Here is a 20191-nt window from a genome sequence, read left to right as displayed (position 1 = left end):
CTAAAAATCCAAATGCACTACATCAGCTGGATCCCCTTTCTCTATATGTTTACTTTTCTTACCTCTGTATTTACTGGGCTTTGAGAACTGGGTCTGTGCTGGTGCCGTCAGATGCTGCTGCCCATTCATTATGGCTAATTAATGCCTGCTTGTTAATGGAGAGCCTCACTTCAGCAGCTTCTCCCCCATTCTGTGCCCCTGGCCCCCCTCCTTATCTCCTGCTGGTATCTGGTGCCATAGGGAGACGTGTCCTAGTATTTCATCCCTGGAAGGCTAAAGGAAAACTATAAAGAATGAGTTCTGAACACAGAAATACAATAACACACCAATAGATAGATATATTTTGTAGTAGCCGTTCTCTGTCTCTCTCTCTCTCTCTCTCTGGCTGGAGAGCTGTAAAGGGGGTTTGGGGTCTCAGTCATCCCCCCCCCCCCCCCTCCGTTGTTTCCTCCATTGCCGCAAGACAGAAGTGTGGAAAATCACAGCCTTCCCCTGCTCACGCCGAGCTGGAGAGCTGCGTGGTATTTGTGGCCTGTGCCTGAATGGCCACGTGCGCTGGGCTTCCTGCGATGTGGAGAGCGGTCGACTTCTTGGTCACCTCGTTCCAGATGTCTGTTAAGTCATGGATGTACTGCTCGATCTGGAGGAGGCAAAGAGAGTCGGGTTAGCATCCATGGGAAGGAACAGAGGCCGAGCTATCTGATTCCCTACTTAGGGGCCTTTGTGCCTGGAAAGGGGGGGGGGGGGAGCGTGTGATGTTGGAGAAATCTGGGCCTGGGGAGGAGAATCTTTGGGACTGATAGAAAAGATTGGAAAAGGGTGGAAGGAGCTGCTGATGACTATTAAGTTATCTACGACGGAGAGGAGCTTGTGCCTGCTAGAAAAGCTTTCAAATGAGAGGAATCTTGTGACTTCAGTGAAATCTCTGACAGGGTGAACGGGTTCATGAGTGAGTATACCAGATCCAGCTGTCTCGGAGTGTCATCCACTTCCACCTGCGTGCTCTCCTTCATCTGCTTAGCAATTGTCTGGAAGAGGTTGAGCGTTGCCATCTTTATGGTGCCCAGCAACAGTGTCTTCTTGGCAGCAGTGTTCTGGATATGAGCCCAACGGGATTCCTGGTAGGAGCGAGGTGGACACACACACACAAAAAACAAACAAACCAGACAGAGGCTAAGAATTTAGGCAGTCTGAGGCAGTGGCAACATCCTAAGAGAGCGCATGGGGACCTCTCACCATGCCTCCTGCCTCCTCGTCCTTACCCAGACGATGACCTCGCTCTGGGCATGGTCCAGCCGTGTTTGTAGCAGGGCCAGCTCATTGTTAAATTCCAGGATGGCATCGTTCTTCTCCTCCACATACCGTGAAAGCTGACCCCGGGCCTGCTCAATTTTCTCCTGTGCCTCCTGTGCTGAGTGCTGCAGATCCTCATAGGTCGTTTGCAGTGTGTGATAGCGGCCAATCACCTCACGCACCTCCTGGAACTAAAATGCAAGGAGAGAATCTTTGGAAAACCAGCGGATAATTTTATAGGAGGCTCAAGCAGCCCCATGTACTACAGAAGCTGAAAATCAAAAAGGAGAACTCTCAAAGTACCGACAGGCCAACGCAGGCAGCTGAGTGTTAAAGTACCATGTGCTTGATTTTAGCGCACAGCTTTAACGCTCCGCTGAAAATATTTTTTTAACTCCTGATGCAGTAAGCTAATGCTAGACAAATGCATCGGGAGTTAAACGTTTTTACATGTTTTTTAGGTATAGGGGGGGCATATTTTAACTCAGGGATAAGGGAGAAGGCATTCTCGACAAGTCATCATTCAGATAAGTGGCGGGGAAGCCACCCCCGCCATTTAGCCAGATAACTATTGATTTATCCGGCTATCTGGCAGTGGGTAGCAGCTGCCAGACAGCTGGATAACTCAGCACTTATCTGGCTATCTGCACAGTTCCCTGCTACTTAGCTGGATAAGCTCTGACCTGGAGTTAAGTTTCCAGTGCTTAAAAGGTGCCCTGGCCAAAAGCAGTCTTTCTGCATCGGGGAGCACTGCCTAATGCCCTCATCTGCATGGCGTTTCCATGCTGCATCGGGGAGCACTGCCTAATGCCCTCATCTGCATGTTATTTCCATGCTACATCGGGGAGCACTGCTTAATGCCCTCATCTGCATGTTATTTCCATGCTGCATCGGGGAGCACTGCTTAATGCCCTCATCTGCATGTTATTTCCATGCTGCATCGGGGGAGCACTGCTTAATGCCCTCATCTGCATGTTATTTCCATGCTGCATCGGGGAGCACTGCTTAATGCCCTCATCTGCATGTTATTTCCATGCTGCATCGGGGAGCACTGCTTAATGCCCTCATCTGCATGTTATTTCCATGCTGCATCGGGGAGCACTGCTTAATGCCCTCATCTGCATGTTATTTCCATGCTGCATCGGGGAGCACTGCTTAATGCCCTCATTTGCATGTTATTTCCATGCTGCATCGGGGAGCACTGCTTAATGCCCTCATCTGCATGTCATTTCCATGCTGCATCGGGGAGCACTGCTTAATGCCCTCATCTGCATGTTATTTCCATGCTGCATCGGGGAGCACTGCTTAATGCCCTCATCTGCATGTTATTTCCATGCTGCATCGGGGAGCACTGCTTAATGCCCTCATTTGCATGTTATTTCCATGCTTCATCGGGGAGTACTGCTTAATGCCCTCATCTGCATGTTATTTCCATGCTGCATCGGGGAGTACTGCTTAATGCCCTCATCTGCATGTTATTTCCATGCTGCATCGGGGAAGCACTGCTTAATGCCCTCATCTGCATGTTATTTCCATGCTGCATCGGGGTGCACTGCTTAATGCCCTCATCTGCATGTTATTTCCATGCTGCATCGGGGGAGCACTGCTTAATGCCCTCATCTGCATGTTATTTCCATGCTGCATCGGGGAGCACTGCTTAATGCCCTCATCTGCATGTTATTTCCATGCTGCATCGGGGGAGCACTACTTAATGCCCTCATCTGCATGTTATTTCCATGCTGCATCGGGGAGCACAGCTTAATGCCCTCATCTGCATGTTATTTCCATGCTGCATCGGGGAGCACTGCTTAATGCCCTCATCTGCATGTTATTTCCATGCTGCATCGGGGAGCACTGCTTAATGCCCTCATTTGCATGTTATTTCCATGCTGCATCGGGGAGCACTGCTTAATGCCCTCATCTGCATGTTATTTCCATGCTGCATCGGGGAGTACTCCTTAATGCCCTCATCTGCATGTTATTTCCATGCTGCATCGGGGAGCACTGCTTAATGCCCTCATCTGCATGTTATTTCCATGCTGCATCGGGGAGCACTGCTTAATGCCCTCATTTGCATGTTATTTCCATGCTTCATCGGGGAGTACTGCTTAATTCCCTCATCTGCATGTTATTTCCATGCTGCATCGGGGAGCACTGCTTAATGCCCTCATCTGCATGTTATTTCCATGCTGCATCGGGGAGCACTGCTTAATGCCCTCATCTGCATGTTATTTCCATGCTGCATCGGGGAGCACTGCTTAATGCCCTCATCTGCATGTTATTTCCATGCTGCATCGGGGAGTACTGCTTAATGCCCTCATCTGCATGTTATTTCCATGCTGCATCGGGGAGCACTGCTTAATGCCCTCATCTGCATGTTATTTCCATGCTGCATCGGGGAGCACTGCTTAATGCCCTCATCTGCATGTTATTTCCATGCTGCATCGGGGAGCACTGCTTAATGCCCTCATCTGCATGTTATTTCCATGCTGCATCGGGGAGCACTGCTTAATGCCCTCATCTGCATGTATTTTCCATGCTGCATCGGGGAGCACTGCTTAATGCCCTCATCTGCATGTTATTTCCATGCTGCATCGGGGAGTACTGCTTAATGCCCTCATCTGCATGTTATTTCCATGCTGCATCGAGGAGCACTGCTTAATGCCCTCATCTGCATGTTATTTCCATGCTGCATCGGGGAGCACTGCTTAATGCCCTCATTTGCATGTTATTTCCATGCTGCATCGGGGAGCACTGCTTAATGCCCTCATCTGCATGTTATTTCCATGCTGCATCGGGGAGCACTGCTTAATGCCCTCATCTGCATGTTATTTCCATGCTGCATCGGGGAGTACTGCTTAATGCCCTCATTTGCATGTTATTTCCATGCTGCATCGGGGAGTACTGCTTAATGCCCTCATTTGCATGTTATTTCCATGCTGCATCGGGGAGTACTGCTTAATGCCCTCATTTGCATGTTATTTCCATGCTGCATCGGGGAGCACTGCTTAATGCTCTCATCTGCATGTTATTTCCATGCTGCATCAGGGAGCACTGCTTAATGCCTCATCTGCATGTTGTTTCCATGCTGCATCGGGGTGCACTGCTTAATGCCCTCATTTGCATGGCGTTTCCATGCTGCATCGGGGAGCACTGCTTAATGCCCTCATCTGCATGTTATTTCCATGCTGCATCGGGGAGTACTGCTTAGTGCCCTCATCTGCATGTTATTTCCATGCTTCATCGGGGAGCACTGCTTAATGCCCTCATTTGCATGTTATTTCCATGCTGCATCGGGGAGTACTGCCTAATGCCCTCATTTGCATGGCGTTTCCATGCTGCATCGGGGAGTACTACTTAATGCCCTCATCTGCATGTTATTTCCATGCTGCATCAGGGAGCACTGCTTAATGCCCTCATTTGCATGGCGTTTCCATGCTGCATCAGGGAGCAGTGCTTAATGCCCTCATTTGCATGGCGTTTCCATGTTGCATCGGGGAGTACTGCTTAATGCCCTCATTTGCATGGCGTTTCCATGCTGCATCGGGGAGTACTGCCTAATGCCCTCATTTGCATGTTATTTCCATGCTTCATCGGGGAGTACTGCTTAATGCCCTCATCTGCAATTTATTTCCATGCTGCATCGGGGAGTACTGCCTAATGCCCTCATTTGCATGGCGTTTCCATGCTGCATCGGGGAGTACTGCTTAATGCCCTCATTTGCATGTTATTTCCATGCTGCATCGGGGAGCACTGCTTAATGCCCTCATTTGCATGTTATTTCCATGCTGCATCGGGGAGTACTGCTTAATGCCCTCATTTGCATGTTATTTCCATGCTTCATCGGGGAGTACTGCTTAATGCCCTCATCTGCATGTTATTTCCATGCTGCATCGGGGAGCACTGCTTAATGCCCTCATCTGCATGTTATTTCCATGCTGCATCGGGGAGTACTGCTTAATGCCCTCATTTGCATGTTATTTCCATGCTGCATCGGGGAGTACTGCTTAATGCCCTCATTTGCATGTTATTTCCATGCTGCATCAGGGAGCACTGCTTAATGCCCTCATCTGCATGTTATTTCCATGCTGCATCGGGGAGCACTGCTTAATGCCCTCATCTGCATGTTATTTCCATGCTGCATCGGGGAGCACTGCTTAATGCCCTCATCTGCATGTTATTTCCATGCTGCATCGGGGAGCACTGCTTAATGCCCTCATCTGCATGTTATTTCCATGCTGCATCGGGGAGCACTGCTTAATGCCCTCATCTGCATGTTATTTCCATGCTGCATCGGGGAGCACTGCTTAATGCCCTCATCTGCATGTTATTTTCATGCTGCATCGGGGAGCACTGCTTAATGCCCTCATCTGCATGTTATTTTCATGCTGCATCGGGGAGCACTGCTTAATGCCCTCATCTGCATGTTATTTCCATGCTGCATCGGGGAGCACTGCTTAATGCCCTCATCTGCATGTATTTTCCATGCTGCATCGGGGAGTAGTGCTTAATGCCCTCATCTGCATGTTATTTCCATGCTGCATCGGGGAGCACTGCTTAATGCCCTCATCTGCATGTTATTTCCATGCTGTATCGGGGTGCACTGCTTAATGCCCTCATCTGCATGTTATTTCCATGCTGCATCGGGGAGCACTGCTTAATGCCCTCATCTGCATGTTATTTCCATGCTGCATCGGGGAGCACTGCTTAATGCCCTCATTTGCATGGCGTTTCCATGCTGCATCGGGGAGTACTGCCTAATGCCCTCATTTTCATGGGTAACCTAGGTACCCGCTCCTCGGGGGCCTTGCCACACTCAGGGCTATCTGCTCCTCGAAAAGCCATTACTTTCTGTTTCTCTGTTCCAGTGAGTTTCTGCATCATCCTCAGACGACCCATGCTGTTCTTGTTTGGACATCCTCGGTGCCTGATCCTCCATCTACTTCCTCAGTTCCGGCATGAGTACAGAACCTGCTCTTCTACCTATGTGGCACGGATCCTCGGGTTACCCCGCTTGCGGGCCACTACCGGATCCCTCCAGTCTTGTGCAACTTCCCATCGGCTTCCAGCCTACCCCGCGCTGCGGACCACTACCGGAGTTGCCAGCACAAGCTACGCCTAGAAAAGATATTCACCGGACTACTCCACGCTGAGGATTACTACTCGGACCAACCAGCTGCAGGTCACTCTCTTGGGACTGACTCTATTGATCCGCTCCTCGGACGCCATTGGCTGTATAATAAAGTTGTTTCCTCTGTTGTCCATCACTGCTGAGACCTTGCCTGTTGTGGTAAGGGCCCACAGAGCTCCTCCTTGTGGGCGGAGTCTTCACTCGCCATGACCTAAGGGCCCACTATTAGTTCAAGACACACAGAACTTAACAGATTGCTAATTCATGGACCCAGTTCAGCTCTCAGCCTTGGAGGCTTACTTTCCTACTGCTACTACCAAGATTACTTATATTTTGTCCCTGTTGGATGGGAAAGCCCTGGCCTGGGCTTCACCCCTTTGGGAACGCAATGACCCAATCCTAAATGACTTGCGAGGGTTTCTGCCTCTCTTTAAGTCAGTTTTTGATGATCCCGCTCGCCATTCTATTGCCGGTTCAGCACTCCTGGATCTACAACAGGGAACCAAACCACTCCTGGACTATGTGATTGAATTCAAGACCCTGTCTTCCGAACTCCTATGTATTTCATATTCTGTCAGAACTGCGTCACTGTTTTTTTGTACTGTTCTCTTGTGTACATAATAAAGATAAAAAGAGGAACTTCTCACTGCAGAACTCTTATGTGGTTTTCTTCTTTGGGAGCTTTTCAGTGACCTGGAATTCTATCAGGTTTAATAGAGTTCTTCAAGGGTAGTGAATTGAACTAAACCATTTAATTTGGCACTCCCCTCTAGCAGCGGCCATAGTGGTTCTGTCCTGGGTTGGGTTAGAGCAGCCTTAGTAGATTCTGGTCAGGAAGAAAAGAATTGGGTAAAGAGAAAAGTTCAATTCTACATCTCCATTGAGAGTATGGGATCTGGGAAAGGATAAAACCTGCCTTTATCACTATTGTTTCATATGTTGTAGTGAGTCTAGAGGGCCATTTGGACAATGCCCTGTGGTGGTGCTTCTGACATTGCACTATAAGCAGTGGTGTACTAAAGGGGGAGGGGTGCGAGGGTGCAGTCAGCCCTGGGTGACAGCCAGGAGGGGAGTGGGGGATGACAACCAGGAGGTCAGCGGCCGTGAATGGAGCCCATCCCGCTCGCGATAGAAGAAGAGGGAGGCCCGTGTGCTGTGATCGGTGGGAGCACTGGGCGGCCGCCTAGAGCGCCATGGTTCTGCAGCTGGCAACTGCATAACCTTTTCTTCTTCCCATTCCCTGCAGCCCGAAAGAGGAAGTGGTGGGTCTGCGTGGGCGGGAAGAAGGAAAGGTCATGCAGTCGCAGCCTGAAGCAGGAGGAAGAGTGCTGCCCTTTACCCTCCCTACCACAGATGCAGGAAGTAGAGCCACATCAGCCCCTTTTCCACCTCAAGAAAAATGAAGAGTCCCCGTCTGTTGGAGGGGGGGGAGGGGGGGGGGGCTGAAGCTGCTGCTGTGCTTCTGATAGGAAGTGGGGTAGGAAATGAGAGAGTGTCCGAGTCTATGTGTGTGTGTGCGAGCATGTCTGTGTGTGTCTAGGAGAGTCTGTGTGTTAGAGCATGTCTGTGTGTGTGTGTATGGGAGTCAAGAGTGCATGTTTGTGTGTGAGAGAGGGGGCTATGTGAAAGGGTATGTATGTATGAGAGCGAGAGAAATGGAGGGAGCCTGTGTACAGGGTTGTGTGTAAGTGTGTGCAAGAGAGAGAGGGAGTCTATATGAGGGAAAGGGGAATCAGAGATCACTGGGGGGGGGGGAGTAGGGAAGAAGGAATGGAGAAAGGGGGGAGGAGGAATGGAGGAGGGAGGGAGGGAGAAGTTAGGGGGTAAGGAGGGACAGAGAAGTGAATGTGAGGGGGTGCCAAAGGAATTATCCACCCTGTGTGCCAGATACTTTAGGTATGCCACTGACTATAAGTAGTTGTTTCTGGCTAATCCTTCTGTGAGAGAATATCCCTGCTTTTACACCCTGGGCCTGCCTTTCTATGGGGGGAAGGAGACCCTGATCCAAATTCATGATGAATGAAGATCTACACAGGAACAGCAAGAAGTGAGTGTCAAGTGCCTGTCCGTAGGTAACAGCAGTGTGGAAGGAGATGAGGAGAGATGGAGCGAGCTGCCCATTTGGAGTACTGTTCCAGTGAATCCAGGAGTCCAGCAAGAGAGAAGGAGAAAGGTGCATAGGAGAGATTCAAGCACTGGAGATTTGCCCAGCATCAGTCCAAGCAGCCCTTAAACACCAGACAAAGAAGGGATCTCAGGAGGGTGCACCAACTTGTCATCTCAATACCTATATTTGGATTTCTCATGCTTAAGACTATAAATTGCCACTTTATTTAAACTACATTATTTGTCAGTAACAAGTTTTATTTTTGCAACTCCATACCTTTGTCAAGAATCTTCTTGGGGGGATCACACTATTTAAGTGCCTTAGTACCTGGAGTTAATCATGCCTTCCTTTCAGACAATCTATGCCAGGGTTGCAGAACTACGTTGGGTCTAAACCCTGGTACCGACTGTGCTCCCCAGATAAGCATCACACTGGGAAGGGAGCTATACATACATAGCATGAATATATAATTGCATGTCAAGGGGAACATGCTAAATCAGACCTGATTTTGCCCTATAGTTTGAATGGAGATGTGGTCCTTATTTTTTTTTTTTAAGGAAATCAGAACTGTAACTCCAAGCATGCAGTGGGACACAATAGGAACTGGATCAATCTGATCCCTTTTGCATGGAGCTATAGTCACCCTAGACACAGAATTTTTCTGTGAGCTCCTCTCACTTCAGTGATAGGGGCTCAGGAACTGCCCCTCTCTCTATCAATCATCTATTAGATAAATGAGGCTTGACCGACATGCCGCAAATGCGCAGTAGAGAGCAGCTCTACTGCGCATGTGCGGGCGAACACGTCGGTCAGAGCAGAGCGTCAGCTCTTTGAAAACATGGCAGTGGCGAGGAGCGGTGGCGGCGGTGGTGGCGAGGAGCGGTGGCGACGAGGAGCGGTAGCGGCACTGGCAGCGAGGAGCGGTAGCAGCGGTGAGGAGCAGTATCAGCGGCGAGGAGCAGTAGTGGTGGCATGCGCGAGGGAGGGAGGGGACCTCCCCCAGAGATCTTCCGTTTGTGCCATCCGAAGGGGTTGTGAATGAGCTGAGAGAGTGGGAAGGAGGGGGGGGGGGTGACGGAGGGGGGAGTGACTGAGGGGAGGGAGGAGGGAGTGACTGAGGGGGGGGAGAGGGGAGGGAGTGACTGAGGGGAGGAGGGGATGACTGAGGGGAGGGGTGACTGAGGGGAGGGAGTGACTGAGGGGAGGGGGGAGAGGGGAGGGAGTGACTGAGGGGAGGAGGGAGTGACTGAGGGGAGGGAGGAGGAGAGAGGGAGGGAGACTAGAGGGGGGAGGTGGGAGGGAGAATAGAGGGGGAGGGAAGAATGAGGGGGAGGGGGAAGGGGAAGGAAATGGACCGAAAACATTTTTTTAATGTAGCCCGGTGTTACGGGCTTAACGGCTAGTTATTATATAAAGGAGAGGGTATCACAAAGTAGACATCAGAAAAAGTATACTCCTTTGTTTGCACTCCTGAGGCATTTTGATGATTTAAAGATTAATGCAATGGGAAACCATGTGGGATCCTGTAATGTTCTGCAAGCAACGATATCACAGTGCACAGAGTTGGAGGTGACAGACAGGACATACAGGGTTGGAGATGCTAATTGTTTTGCTCTCCTAATTAATTGTAGCAAATGAAATTTTGAAAATGGATGCCTGAAGCTTCCTGATGGAGAAGAGAAGACCTTGGAAAGCTGAGCTGTAATATTTTGAAAGGTCTTCCATGCTGCTGGCAGTGATTTGAATGCTTGCTCCTTCCTAACATCACTATGGAGCATTAAATTACCCCAGCATCCTGGGGGGGCACAGCCGGAGCTGTGTCTGGCCTGGAGAGAGCATAATCAAGGAGATAAACAAAACCATAGGCACAGGAAGGCTCCTTTTCCACAGTACGTCCTTCTTTTGGTGCTATCTTACCTGGTCTGAGGCCTCTACCACCTGCTGCAGGTAGCGGTCAAAGAGGGCGTATTTCTGCACCCGGCGCTGTAGCCGCTGACGCTCCTGCCTTAGCTCCACACACTCTGCCTGCAGTCGGTGCAGCTCCCGTTCTTTTATTCGCTTTAGCTCCCGCTCCTTGGCTGCCTTTCTCACAGCCCTCAACCGCTTCTGGTTGTTCTCCTGGCAAACGGATAACACACATGGCGAGATCGCCTCTTATCTCCCATAATTATAATCCACCCAGGAACACCTTGAGCCAAGTGCTAATTTTGTGCCCTCCAAATCCCATCCATCAGCATTCTGAGATATTTCTTCCTGTTCTTAATATCCAAAATGGCATTCTGTAAGTCCCAGAATGCTTAGGAATCAGGCACTTAAAATTCTAGGATTGATTTAACGCAGTGGTGAGAAAAAAATTGAGCTGCGTCCACCCATCCCCTTTCATTCATGCAATTGGTTGGATCCTCCCAAAATGGGTTACTATATCTATGTATTTATATATGTATACAGCCCATATGTACATATACAAACACACACATTCACATTTGCAAAGGGTATTCACCAGAAAGCCACACTGCTATAAGCTCACGCATACACACAAACATGGGCACAGAGAGGCAGACACAGAGAGAAACCTCATACCCAGACCGACAGAGAGCGAAACAGATATACCCGATAAGACACAATTACCCCATACCCAGGCAAAGTGAGACAGAAGCCCAACACCCAGACAGGCACAGAAATGGAGATGTACCATATCTAGAGAGAAACCCACAGACACACCAGCCCCAGACGGAAGACAGATACAGAGAGAGGCACAGACACAACCCAGACAAACACAGGCAGGCATACCACACTCAGACACAAAGAGAGAGAGAGAGAGAGACGCAGGCTCATAGGCCGCACACCAGACAAACACAGAGACACAGGCCACACACAATGTTAAGGGCTGGAACATTTTTCAAAAAAGCTTAGATGTCAGCCAAAAGTTTTTAGGAGGTGAGAAAAACTCTAACATACTCTTCCAACAGTTTTTTATTTTCCCATATTTTGATCTGATTATTCAACTTTTTAAAAATGTGTTTTTGTCTTTATTCTCTCTTCCCCATCTCCTCCCTCTGTCTCTCATTCTCTCTGGCCTCCTTAACTACTGCCCTTCCCGACCTGTTTACTTCTTTTCCTCTGTGACCTCTCTCCCTGGGTAGGAATCCGGCAGCGGCAGCAGGAACTCCTTGGAGGAAGCCTGCAGGTGGCTGTTCCCATGTCCAGTTCTGCCACAGAGTAAGAAGCTCCCTCATCTGGGCCTGCAATCGTGGACAGAGCTCAGCTCTTCTCCCCAGACCACGGAACAAGATGCACGAGTAAGCAATGGCAGGCTGACGGTGATATAACTACATTCCAGCTGCTCCCTCCCTCCCGAACTTGCACTGCCTCCAAGGCACTGAGACTTGACACCAGAGCCATGTTTTTCATCTCTGATTGGGCAGCCGGTGTGCTCCCTTCAGGGCCATTTAAACCCCCCCAGGGGACCTGCTCCCCAGTTTGCTCACCCCTGACTTCGGGTATCCCTAAGGGACTGGAGTGATTTGGGAGGTCTGCTTCCATCTCTCACCATGTAAAACTGGTAAAGAGGTCATTGTCATGATCTGGGACAGACATAGCAGTAAAAGGTATCAAATCATCCTACACTTGCTGAAATTCCATTTATATATACATGTGTGTGTGTGTAAAATAATCAATGATACTATTATGAACACAACTGTGCCGAGGGATTTATATCAAAGAATTTAAAAAAGGAGTTGTCAGTATCAGAACCTCATGTAGGTACCATATGGATACACATAAAGCATGACTATAACATGGGACCGCTGAAAAGCTTATCCTCTTTGGAACCCATGCAGGTATTTTGCTGATATGTGTAAAGAATGAATGCGGCGAGAAGAGCTAATGAGTGGAATCTTTATTGTAGCATTCCTGGCAGCTGTCAAACTGGCACTGCTATGAGCCTACCACGCTCTTTGTAGACTGGGGGTTTCAGAGGAGTGCCAGGTGGGGCAGGAAGGTTATTGCAGGGGTTGCAGTGGGAGGGGGAGGGGGAGGCTAAGCATGAGGAAGGGATCTGGAGGCCACATTTATTTGCTTAATTCAGTGGGAGGGGGCAGGAAGGCTCCTCAGGACAATAGAGGGTTGGGCATTCGGGTGCTTTGCCCCACATTTGTTGCAGTTTGTTTGTGGGGTGGGCAAGTTGTGGATTGATCCTGAAGGCCTATAAGGGTTTTTTCCCCCCCTATATTCCTCCAGTCGACCGGCTATGTTTCAAAATATCCAGTTAAGGATAAAGTATAGTCAAACATTGCTGGTTAAGTATGAAAGTTATTCCCTGGATAACTTTAGATGAATATATTCAGCGAGACATTTAGCCTTCTGAACATCTCTGACAACTTATCTGGCTAGCTTTTCTGAATATTGCCCTCCATTAGAAGAAATGGAGCCCAGGAATAATCCCATTAGTGCAGATAAAAGAGAAAAAAAAAGGTCAGTTTTTATATGCCATTGTCTGTTGATAATGGCTTCTTCTTTCTTACCTTGATAAACTGCTCGAATTTGAGCAGGTAATCCTTCATTTCTAGCTCTTTTTTCCTCAGCTCTTCCCAACGGAAATTAAATCCTTCCATTTTCATGTTGAAATCCTGAAGGGAGAGGAAATGATTGAGAAATGATCACAACTCTATTTACACAGGGCAACCAATAAAAAAACTTGATGCTAGAAAGCCAAATATAGTGGTAAAAAAGAAAAGAAATATCAGTGCCAAGCGACTATTCTATACAAAGAAATCAGAAACAGAAGATCATTAAGTGACAAGAGAAGCAGAGACCAAGAAACTGAGGCAGAAAGGAACTGAAATAGTTCTAAATATTTTGGGCACCATCAGCCTGAGTAAAAAGAACTTCCAAGCATACATACATTCTGTTGCCTGTGTACCCTGTGAGCTTCAGAAGGAAACTGTCTTTAGCACAACGCAAATACTAAGAAGAGCACTAGCAGTTAATTTTGGAGATTAAGTATATACTCAACATACCTTACCTTAAGGGTGAGATTCATTCCTGTCATGGTATGTGCAAAACAAACTCATTTGGAGACAGTACCCCAAGAGAAAGTACTTAAAATATTAGCACAATTAAATGTAGATGAGGCAAAGGGATCTGATGGAGTATACCCCTAAAACTGGAAAAGCTCAAGGAAACATTACCTGTACTCATCACGACTTGTTTTTGAAGACAATGGAGACTCCAAGAACTGGAGCTCAAATATCCTGGTCCACAAAACTGAGTGACTGATAACTATAGATCTGGTCTTGGCCTGGAACTCTTCCCTCTGGGAATTCTCAGACCCTCTCTTAAGGGACTTGCAGCAACTTACCACAGCCTTCAAGAAAGCTTTTGAGAAGCCCAGCCGACTGGCCACCATGGGCTTATAACTCCTGCACCTGCGCCAGGGTACTTGGTCTCTGGCGGAATATGTCATTGAGTTCCAGACCATGGCAACCAAACTCGACCAGAGGGAGCATTGCCTCTGCAATATTTTCCTGGAGGGCATGTCCCGCAGGATTAAAGATGAACTGGAGGCTCAAGATTTTCCGGAGTCCCTGGAAGGGCTCATTGACCTGATGGGAAAGATAAACAATCTCCTTCAATAACAAGCTAGAGAGGATTGACCTCCTCACACAAAACCCTCATGCTGGCTCCCCACTTCCAGCGGCCACTGTCTCCACTAATTCCTGCTCCATCATCTTCTGGGCTGTCTGACAAAACCTATGAATCTCGGCCATGGCTGCCTTGTACCTGATGAGAGATTCTGCTGTTGGCAATTAGGCCTGTGCCTGTACTGTGCAGGCAAGAGCCTCCTCCTCGCCCAATGTCTGGTGAGACTGGGAAATTTCTGAGCCTGGGATCGGGTGGGGAGATGATCCAAGGCTTCACTACACCTACTCCCCAGCTGTTATTTCCGATGACCATCACCACGATTCACCTGAATTTCCCACCCTAGCACTGATGGACTCCGGTTCTGGGGGAAATTTTGTGATGAAAGAACTGGTAGATCACCTGCAGATCCCCACCGTTCAGAGGAAGTCACTATTCATTATTTCTTTCATCTTTGGGGATCCCTACCTGGCCAAATCCCCAAGTCAACTGTGCCTCTGACCCAACACACTGAGTTGCTTCACCAAGAAAGAATACCCTTCCACGTTATCTCTAGAGCTGTTCACCTAATTGTGCTGGGATTACCCTCACTCCAGAAGCACCCTCCCCAAATAGACTGGGCCACTCTACAGCTCACCCACTTTGGTCAACAATGCCATGATCCATGCCTGGAACATGTGGACCCTCCGCTCTGCTTACCATTGGCCATTACACTGTTAGGCCTTCCTCCTCAGTAAAGTGACTTCAGGGACGTTTTTTCCAAAAGGAAAGCTGAGACTCTATCACCCCATTGGTTGTACAATTGTGGAATTGAGCTGCTCCCTAACACCAAGCCTCCATGGAGCAGAGTCTATCCTTTGTCTCTGCCCAAGACTCGATCTATGTCGGACTACATCTGGGAGAATATAGAGCGGGGCTTCATCTGACCATCTTCCTCCCCGGCAGGGGCTAGCTTCTTCTTTGTGGCCAAAAAAGATGGCTCGCTCGGGCCCTGTATTGACTACCGCAGATTAAATGCTATCACCAAGAAAGATCAGTACCCGCTGCCATTAATCTCTGAACATTTTGGCCAGCTTCAAAATAGACCTCTAAGGAGGTTACAATTTAATCCGGATCAAATCTGATGTCAAATGGAAGACAACATTCAATACATGCTATGGAAATTACAAGAATTTAATGATGCCCTTCAGGCCACGTAATGTCCCGGCCATCTTCCAAAAAATGATGAATGAAATCTAATGGGATTTACTTTATGTCTGCATAGTTGTATACCTCGATGACATCCTAATATTCTCTCAGGATCTCAGTACCCACTGTCGGGACGTAGGTCTAGTTCTACAGTGGCTGCAAGAAAACAACTTGTTCACTAAACTTGAGAAGTGCCTGTTCGAAAGAGAGAGTCTACCCTTCCTGGAGTATATCATATCCAGAAAAGGCTTCCGTATGGACCATGAGAAAGTAAAGAGCATACAGGACTAGCCACGACCAGTAGGACTTTAAGCCTTGCAGAGCATTTTAGGGTTCGCCAACTATTATTACCAATTCATTCTGAATTATTCCACCATTGCAGCACCCCTTACCACTCTCACCCGTAAAGGAGCTAAAATGAAGGGAATAACAGCCTTCCAAGAACTGAAGGATGCCTTCTTGAGGAAACTCTGTCTTCACCATCCAGACCCTACTCGTCCATTCATCCTGGAAGTGAATGCCTCTAACTTGATAGTAGAGGCCATTCTAAGCCAGCACTCACCTAAGGGAGTTCACCCCTGCTCATTTTTATCAAAGAAGTTTTCTTCCACAGAGCATAACTACGGCATCAGTGACAGAGAGTTTCTAACCATTAAACTAGCTGTAGAAGAGTGGCACCATTTGCTTGAAGGTGCCCAACACCATATCACTAGATATGTGGACCACAAAAATTTCAAACATCTTCACCATGATCAACAACTCAATGCATGACAAGCTCGCTGGTCCTTGTTTTTTGCCCATTTTGATTTTGAGCTGAGGTATCACCCAGCTCTCAAACATTTACAGGCAAACACCCTCTCATGCTCTTTCCAGGTGGAGGAAGTCCCGTCACCTCCTAAGCACATCATCAACCCAGCTAGAATCTTACTAGCTGCAGCTATGCCGATCCTCCAGAGAAGATGGTTGTTCCTTCCCAACTACGAGGAAAGGTTTTGAAATGGTCCCATGACTCCCGTGTTGCAGGTCATCCTAGAAGGGCTCTAACCCTTACACTGCTTCAACAATACTATTGGTGGCCTCAACTGAAGCAAGATGTCAAGGCTTATGTGGATTCTTGCCCCACCTATGCACAGCAGAAAACTCTGTTGGGCCGACCCTGAGGGCTGTTACATCTGTTGCCAGCTCCCAGGGAACCCTGGACCCACATGTCCACCGATTTTATTGTGGACCTCCCCCTCTCAGTCGGCGCCACTGTTATTTGGGTGGTTATCGATCACTTCTCAAAAATGTCTCACTTCATCCCACTCCCGGGACTCCCTTCTGCTCTAGCCAATCTATCTAATTTAATGATTTATCATCCTATATTCTCTCTATCTTTTATGGCCAAAGTTATAGAGAAGGAGGTACATAAACAACTGGATGAATACTTGGAAGAAAATTCTTTATTGAATCCCAATCAATATGGTTTTAGAAGAGATCATAGGACTGAAACGTTGCTGCTAGCGTTATCTGATAATATCCTAAGGGACTTTGACTGTGGGCAAAGCAATTTGTTGGTGCTAGTTATATGGCTATAATTTAGCTGAATAAGAAGGGAGCGTACTGGGGATGAGAGGGAGCCATTCTGGTAAGGAGTGGCGTTAGCCGGATAAGTTATACAGTTAACACCAATATTCGGTATTAGTCGGATAACATATCTGGCTAACTCTGGTCAGGCCATAGACCTGTCCTAAAGATCGCTGGATACACTTATCCTGGCTATCTTTAAATAGCCGGGTAAATTCAGTGACATGACTGCGCCACTGAATATACCCTGCTAGTTAGCCAGATAAAGTTATCTAGCTAAGTAGTCGAGACGCACAGCAGCTGAAATGGACCCCAATATGGTCTTTATCTGCTGTCATGTTGTCTGTTTCTTTGCTAAGAGTGATAGGAACGAGAGGAGTCAAAAAGAGGAGTGACAGGGGAAGAAGAAAAGGTGACTGAAAGGTTGAAGATGGGGAGAGAAAGAAATGCAAGGGGACAGACTGGGAGAGAGGACCTTAAAAGGTGGTTGAGGTGAGTGGAGTCAGGGTGAGAGTAACCCTGTGAGATTACACCTCAGATTGCCTTATCTCTGCAGGATCACTGTCTGGGTTTCACTGTTGTTTACAAGGAACAATTTTCCAGCAATGGGAGGTTCAGAAAGGGAGGTAGTGAGAGAGTGTTAGAAGGGTCTTTTCCTCAAAGAAGATAGGCAGGTTCTGGGTATAAAGGGTTTTAGGGAGGATTTCTGGAGTTCCGAGTGAGTAGAGGGTAAGATATCTTGCTGGGAGATCGAGGAGAGCAGCTGAGGAATTGTGCTCTGTCCTAGTTTCTCTTGATCTGCTGGAAGTAGTAGTCTTCCCTGATAAGGGCAACAGGCCATCTAGAAGGGTTGGGACCCTTATTCTACGGGGATCCCACCTTTCTAGAGTAGTCTGAAGCCAGTGTTTGGAAGAAAGAGAAGATTCCTGTTTTTCATTGGGGGAAGAAAGAGACTTTAGTGGGAACCTGAGACGTTGACTCTTCTAATTGGTAAAACTCAAGAAGCATATGAAGAAAGTGAGTGATAATTTTTGGATTTGTATCTTCTGTGATTTACTTTAGACTGAATTTTTCTGAAGTTTTGCACCTGCTAATTGTTGATTTTTGGACTTCAAATAAATAGTTTTTCTTGTTTGGAACACAATCCTTTGAGTGGACTGGATTTCTTGGGTTTACCTAGTGATCTCCTGCTCCCCACAGCACTAAACCCGTGCTTTTAACATATGCCGCACAGAGTGGGCAAGTATTATTCAGCAGTCACTGAAGGTGAGCCCTGGTGAAGGGGGAGGGGGAGTCTGACATCTGGAAATGAGGTTTTCAACAGCTGGGAACCTGAACAAGGGGGTGTGGTATGAATTCGGAAGGAAGGATGTTTGAAAGAAATATTTCTTTACTGAAAATATAGTTGAGCCCTGGAATTGCCCACCAGTAGAGTTGGTTACATCTAAACCTGTAACATATTTGAAGCATAGTTGGGACAGATACAGAATGTGTTGGTAAGGGCAAGTTAAGGGCAAGTTAAGGGCAAGTTAAAGAGATGACTAGAGACAGAGTAGTTCTGCAAGGAAACTTGGCAGACTGGGTAGTCTGAGCAGTCCTTGTCTGCTAGCAGGTATCATGTTCCTATGTAAAAAAGATTCCATTCAGAAAAACTCTGAAACAGAGCTGAACTGTTCCACCGCAAAAAAGAAGTGCGACATTCATAACTATAAGAGGAGTCTTGGTTTTCTGAAGAACCGAGGAATAGGGAGATAAAATGGTTTGTCTCATCAGTGACAGAACTAGGGATTAAAAGGCACAGAGAGATAAAGGACTCCATATTCAAATGCTACTTAGGCTGGATAAGTCCAATCCAATCCAATCAGACTTATCCAGCTAAGTGGTGGTCATTGAATATCTGGCCATACAATTTAGCAGGTTAAGTCACTTATCTGGCTAACTAGTTAAGCCACATAATCAGTGGGGTGGGCAGTGGTCGTATAACTGGGCGGCGCTACTTATACAGCTAATTTAGCCGGACAAGTTGCAATATTCAGACCTATCTAGTTATATTAACTGGATAAGTTAGACGTGCCCCGTAGCAGGTCTAAGGTTAGCCAGATAAACTTATCTGGCTAACTTTAATACATATCTGAGTATATTCAGCGGCATTGCCTTCCTGCTGAATATCGCGGGATACTTATATAGCCGGCTAGATTTAAATATTGGCCTCAAAATAATTTGTTCCAAGGTCACATTGTCAGTTTCCTTCTGCTCCTTTTGGTTTCCAGCTCAAATGGAATTTGTCTCTATTGGGCTAAGATGCCATGAGCTTTCATTTACAACTAATTGGGGGGGGAGGGGAGTGTCTTCTCCTATTTTTATATCTCTCCCCAAATTGCTTAGCTCAAGCTATTGCAGTGGCAATCCCTGGCTAGGAGTCAAAGACCATCACTCCCTCCATAACATGGTAACATGGATCCTGAATCTAAGCACTGAGTAATAGCAAAGATTCTCACCTCCCCAAGTCCTGGGAATATTGCCTCTGCTAGCTCGAGGGAGCAGAGTCCTAGGTCAACCACGTGCCAGGGAACTGAGCCACTAGGCCATCCTTCCATTTTTCAAAAGATAAATCCTCAGAAGCCCCAGGTGTTCTCCCAACACACTTGACTGCTCTGAGCCCTGAAATCCTCTTCCTCCTTCTCCGTGTGGGGGCACAAATTAATCAAACAGCAGTCCAGATCTGTGATTGGCTCTGCACCTGCCGTCTGGTACTTGATGACCCCCCATTTCCCCCAGACCTTACCTCTTTCTGTGCCTCCATTGCCTGGTGCACAACCTGTTCCTCCTTCTTTTTTTCCAGCAGCCGGATGAAGGGTGACAGCACCTCCTCCTCCTGGTCTGGGAACTTCCTGCAGCGAGCAACAGACATGACAAAACATTGCACTTATACAGCATTAGCAGTACCGATGGCTCTATATAGGAATACACTTATATCATCCAAAACTGAGCGCAGGGAGGTTACGTGAGTCACTCAGGGTCCATACACAGTCAGTGGCATAACTTTGGATTGGTGACAAGGCAAAGGGAGATAACGCGACTTGTTTAAAGGTCAAACACAAAGTTTGTCTTGGTTACTTACGCCAACAGTTTAAGGATTCTCTGATCATATTGAGCCCGGAAATATTCCGATAGATTTGGATCCATCTTTCTTCTAGCTCTAGGCAGCTCTGGCTAGGGATAAATCATGAAACAGAGCAACTCAATGCTAGCTTGAGTTTGTTGAG

At 47.6% G+C, this 20191-nt stretch overlaps 1 protein-coding gene across 1 annotated transcript; it reads right to left on the bottom strand.

Annotated features, from left to right (window-relative positions):
* Positions 1 to 357: 357 nt before the first annotated feature.
* On the bottom strand, positions 358 to 20191 carry CCDC42 (coiled-coil domain containing 42). Its single transcript, XM_029604935.1, has 7 exons — positions 20047 to 20191; positions 19711 to 19816; positions 13055 to 13159; positions 10449 to 10649; positions 1263 to 1484; positions 960 to 1118; positions 358 to 640 (listed from the first exon to the last, which is right to left on the bottom strand). The coding sequence occupies exons 1-7, from the start codon at positions 20109 to 20111 to the stop codon at positions 497 to 499; spliced, it is 1002 nt and encodes a 333-aa protein (XP_029460795.1). The 5' UTR covers positions 20112 to 20191; the 3' UTR covers positions 358 to 496.

The sequence above is a fragment of the Rhinatrema bivittatum genome, chromosome 6 (genome assembly GCF_901001135.1).
Source record: "Rhinatrema bivittatum chromosome 6, aRhiBiv1.1, whole genome shotgun sequence".
In the NCBI taxonomy this organism is placed as follows: Eukaryota; Metazoa; Chordata; class Amphibia; order Gymnophiona; family Rhinatrematidae; genus Rhinatrema; species Rhinatrema bivittatum.
This window is presented reverse-complemented; position numbering and strand designations above follow the sequence as displayed.

Excerpts from the sequence above, each read along its gene's own strand:
- CCDC42 (XM_029604935.1), bottom strand. The coding sequence starts at position 20,111 with ATGGATCCAAATCTATCGGAATATTTCCGGGCTCAATATGATCAGAGA. Across the intron at positions 13,160-19,710 it reads CAATGGAGGCACAGAAAGAG|GATTTCAACATGAAAATGGA; the intron begins GTAAGGTCTGGG and ends CTCTCCCTTCAG. Across the intron at positions 641-959 it reads CTCCGAGACAGCTGGATCTG|ATCGAGCAGTACATCCATGA; the intron begins GTATACTCACTC and ends TGCCTCCTCCAG.